Consider the following 4,403-nt stretch of genomic DNA (forward strand, 5'->3'; position numbering starts at 1 on the left):
TAAAGTTAAATATATTTAAATCGTTGAAGGATAATTTTAAATCTTTTAGATAAGATAAGACAATAAAGTAATTTTTTCAAAAATAAAAGATTATATTAAATATTTTTAAAAATAAAACATCATGTTAAATAAAATAAATGAGATAAATGACAAAAATAATCATTTAGTTATTTAAAAACCAATATTTTATTATGTTTCTTCAATAATAAAAATATTTTATTTATTGAATCTTAATTTTTTTAGAAGCATCATCTTGAAAACTAATTTGATATTAAGGTCTAAAGTTTAAGCATCATTTTTTAGTTTTAATATGTTTAGAAGCATATCAAGATGAATATAACCTTGTTTTATTAAAAAAATTAGAGGCCTGTATTTCCTAAAACGAGCCGCATTCTGCCCCCCTTGCCACGAAAGCCACAACAACCCTTTCAATTTATGATAGTATTTTGGATATATATATATAAATACATACCCAATCAAAAGGTACGACCACAGCCACAATCACAACTCCCCCTAAATCTCTCACATCTCTTATCTTTCTCTCTCTTATAATACAAGACCCTAGCCCTCTCTCACGCCCCAACCACCACCATCAACCAAACCTTCCTCTCTCGATTTCCCTTCAATCCCCTTCTGGGCTTTGCAATTCGGCCAATTGGGTCCCCAAATCTGCAACCTTTTCCTCTGTCTAACGCGAAACGGAAGAGAAACACCCACATAGAGAAAGAGAAAAAAAAGGAGAGGAAGAAACAATTTTAGGGTGTGGGGTTAAAACCCGGGGTTGAAGCATTGCAGACATCACGGCTATTCAAGGAGTTCGCCACTCTCTTTCTCATGCCCGTTGTGTCCGACGCAAGGGTTGTGTGACGGAGAGCAATCCTTCGCCGCACGGCGGGCGTGGCGCTCTGCCTTCCGAAGGTGGCAGCCCCTCCGACCTCCTCTTCCTCGCTGGCGGTGGTTCTTCCCATTAGCATTCTAAAGTAGTATTAGCCATTAACATTACATCCTACACCTTCAAAAGTTCTCTCTATTAGCGGTTTCTGGTTTCTTTTGTTCTTCTTCTTTGGTAGTTGTTAGGTTTGGTGAGGTCTAAGATGTTGAGCATTAAGAGGGTTCCCACTTTGGTTTCAAATTATCAAAAAGAAGAGACAGGGGAGGCTGCTGCCGGAGGTTGTGGTCGTAACTGCCTCAAAAGTTGTTGCATTCAAGGTGGTTTTTTTTATGGTTTTTGTTTTTCTGGTTTGAATGTGTGATATGAGGTTTTAAATATCGGTCCGCGATTGCAATTTTGGCTGCAAGGTTAATGATTTGTGGTTGCATTTGTCTGCAATATCCTGCAATGTTAAGGATTATTATGTCAGAAATGCGATTGGACGGCAATTTATACCCTTGTATGATGTGTTTTGGATTTGGCTCACTTGTGTTTTTATGTTGTGTTTCGGGGACAGGTGCGAGACTGCCTTTGTATGCTTTCAAGAAGGTGGACAAGGTTTGTGGAAATGAATTGCCTTTGCTTGGATGCAAGGAGCAGCACCCTGTGGCCTTTCTGGACTCGCTTGTTCTTGGAGAGGTAGTTATGAAATTTTGATGGTTTTGTTTGTGTGTGTAGGTGTGGCTTGATTTTTTTAAGGTTTGGTGCTTTAATTTGTGTGTAGGTGTGTCGTTATGTCATGTCATGTCATGTGATTTGAGTTTTTGAGCTGATGTTTTAATTTGTGAGTAGGTGTGTCATTATGGTATGTGTTTTGAGTTTTTTAGCGTTTGATGTTTTAATTTGTGTGTAGGTGTCATTATGTTATGTGTTTTCAGTTTTTGTAAGACGATGTTTTAATTTGTGGGAAGTTGGGATATAATGTTCAGTGTTTTATGTTTTTTCTTTAAAGGTTTGGTGTTTTTTTCTCCCTTGTGTGTTGCTGTGTCATTATATGTTTTTTTTTAAGTATTTTGAGTTTTGATTGTATAGTGGGAAGATCGCATGCAGAGAGGGCTTTTCCGCTATGACGTTACAGCCTGTGAAACCAAGGTCTGATTTATGTATCCATTTAGTTTGATTCACTTTCTAGTTGTGTTTTTGTTTTGCTTGTGTTTGCATGGATGTTGTTTGATGTGTTTTGTTTTGGGTTTAGGTGATTCCTGGGGAGTATGGTTTCATTGCTCAGCTGAATGAGGGTCGCCACCTCAAGAAGAGACCAACTGAGTTTCGTGTTGATAAGGTCCTCCAGCCCTTTGATGAAAACAAGTTTAACTTCACTAAAGTTGGGCAAGAAGAGGTCCTGTTTCAGCTTGAGGCTAGCAATGATGGGGAGGCTCAATTCTTTCCAAATGCACCTATTGATGTTGAGAATTCTCCTAGTTTTGTTGCCATCAATGTAAGTTTCTTTTAAAAAAGTCCTCCAGTCTGTCAGTAAAATAGGTGTTTATATGATACTTTTCCTTGTACCTTTTTTTAACAGGTGAGTCCTATTGAATATGGGCATGTGCTGCTGATTCCACGGATTTTTGAGTGTTTACCTCAAAGGATTGACCATGCAAGCTTCTTGCTTGCACTTCAAATGGCAGTTGAAGCAAGGAATCCATATTTTAGGTTGGGTTACAACAGCTTGGGTGCATTTGCAACCATTAACCATCTCCACTTTCAGGTACTCATTACTGATCAACTCGAGATCACTGCAATGCACTATTCTTCATGTTGATTATTGGCTTGTTTGAATTAGTGTTCTAGCAGTATTCAAATTGACATTTTGTGATTTTGACAAACCCAGGCATATTACTTGGCTCTTCCTTTTCCAATTGAGAAGGCCCCTACTAAGAAAATTGCCAAGTTAAGCGGTGGTGTGATAATATCTAAACTGTTAAACTATCCAGTCAGAGGCCTTGTCTTTGAGGGCGGTCATACACTAGAGGATTTAGCAAATGCTGTTTCAGAAGCCTGCATCTGCCTTCAGCACAACAACATACCTTACAATGTACTTATTTCAGATTGTGGAAGGCAAATATTTCTCTTACCACAGGTAAATTTGGTTTTCCAGTCCCCTCCCTCCCTAAAATCGAATTCCTTAGCTGCTTAAAATAATTATGTTGGCTTAAATATGTTTCTGGTCCCTTAAATATATACCTGTTTTATGGATTTAATCCCTATAAAATTTCTTTGTTGGTTTTGGTTCCTAAAAAATTGTTTACAATGGTAGTTCTCGTGCTGTTCACTGATGGCATGCCAACTATTATCTAAATGGACAACAAGCTCATCATCTACTTAAATACTAGGGACTAGAATGAATATCTTCCAATATAGGTGGGATCATTATTAAAAGTTTGTGATTTTATAAGGACTAAACGAATAGCATCAGGGACTAAAATCGCAAAGCAAAATTTTATAGGGTCCAAAATAAACAAAAGTTTATAGTGACTAAAATCATCAAACTGATGTATTATAGAGACCTTTAAGCATAAAATGTGTGATCAAAATTGCAAATGGTTAAACAGTGCTATGCAGAGAAACAAGCCCTTGGAGAAGTGAGTCCTGAGCTTCTGGAGACCCAAGTGAATCCTGCTGTGTGGGAAATTAGTGGGCACATGGTGCTGAAGAGGAAGAAGGACTATGAGGAGGCATCTGAAGCCAATGCTTGGAGGCTTCTTGCTGAGGTTTCCCTCTCTGAAGAGAGGCTTCTAGAAGTCACTGCTCTTGTTTTTCAAGCCATTACATCATCGGTTGAGATGAATGTCAAGCCTCAACGTCTTGAGGAAGTTGATGCCGTTAGCCCAAACGCACAGCATGCCATAGTGGCTGGTTCACATGAATGCCTTGTTCTCCAGTAACAAGGCTATGAACAAATTCGTAGTGATTATGAACTAAATATTGCTTGCCATGTTACGTTTCAGTTCTAATATGTGTAGTACCTTATATTATGGTCCAGTTACTGGAGTCTGAAGTATTTATGTTTTAAGGACTTGAATAATTGTGGTTTGTATTTTATTATATGGACTCGCTGTACGGTGCTTGATTGTCCTTCGTGGTCTATGTAAAAATACAATGACTGTTCTTCTGTTATTCAGTGGTTAGTGTTTCTGTGTTTGTGGTTTGATTAATGTGACATACTTTCATATAGTGAGGCATGGGAATGTGCAAGTAGCATTTATATAAATGGTGCTTGATCTTTTTCTATTTTTTTGAAGTCTAATGGTACTTGATCTAAACTTAATCTCGAGTAATAACATATAGCACTTTTCTTTGGTCTAAACATAAGATTAAAAAGAGAGGAAATTCAGGATTAGTATATGGGACTATTTCAGGACATTGTTTATCAAATAATCTTTTATGTCGTATATGTTTGATAATATTTTAAGAATTGCGTATTGTTAACGTTTTAAAATTTTAAGATACATGTTCATCGGCAAAATATAGA

At 37.2% G+C, this 4,403-nt stretch overlaps 1 protein-coding gene across 1 annotated transcript; it reads left to right on the forward strand.

The window, feature by feature from the left end:
- The first annotated feature begins 471 nt into the window (after positions 1-471).
- On the forward strand, positions 472-4,105 carry LOC114395384 (GDP-L-galactose phosphorylase 1-like). Its single transcript, XM_028357145.1, has 7 exons — positions 472-1,209; positions 1,449-1,570; positions 1,964-2,023; positions 2,127-2,369; positions 2,454-2,639; positions 2,763-3,011; positions 3,484-4,105. The coding sequence occupies exons 1-7, from the start codon at positions 1,095-1,097 to the stop codon at positions 3,814-3,816; spliced, it is 1,308 nt and encodes a 435-aa protein (XP_028212946.1). The 5' UTR covers positions 472-1,094; the 3' UTR covers positions 3,817-4,105.
- The last annotated feature ends 298 nt before the right edge of the window (positions 4,106-4,403 follow it).

This window comes from Glycine soja, chromosome 18, assembly GCF_004193775.1.
Source record: "Glycine soja cultivar W05 chromosome 18, ASM419377v2, whole genome shotgun sequence".
In the NCBI taxonomy this organism is placed as follows: domain Eukaryota; kingdom Viridiplantae; phylum Streptophyta; class Magnoliopsida; order Fabales; family Fabaceae; genus Glycine; species Glycine soja.

Coding starts and splice junctions, on each gene's coding strand:
- LOC114395384 (XM_028357145.1), top strand. CDS start 1,095: ATGTTGAGCATTAAGAGGGTTCCCACTTTGGTTTCAAATTATCAAAAA. Junction 1,210..1,448: donor CAAAAGTTGTTGCATTCAAG/GTGGTTTTTTTT, acceptor TTTCGGGGACAG/GTGCGAGACTGCCTTTGTAT. Junction 2,640..2,762: donor TTAACCATCTCCACTTTCAG/GTACTCATTACT, acceptor TGACAAACCCAG/GCATATTACTTGGCTCTTCC.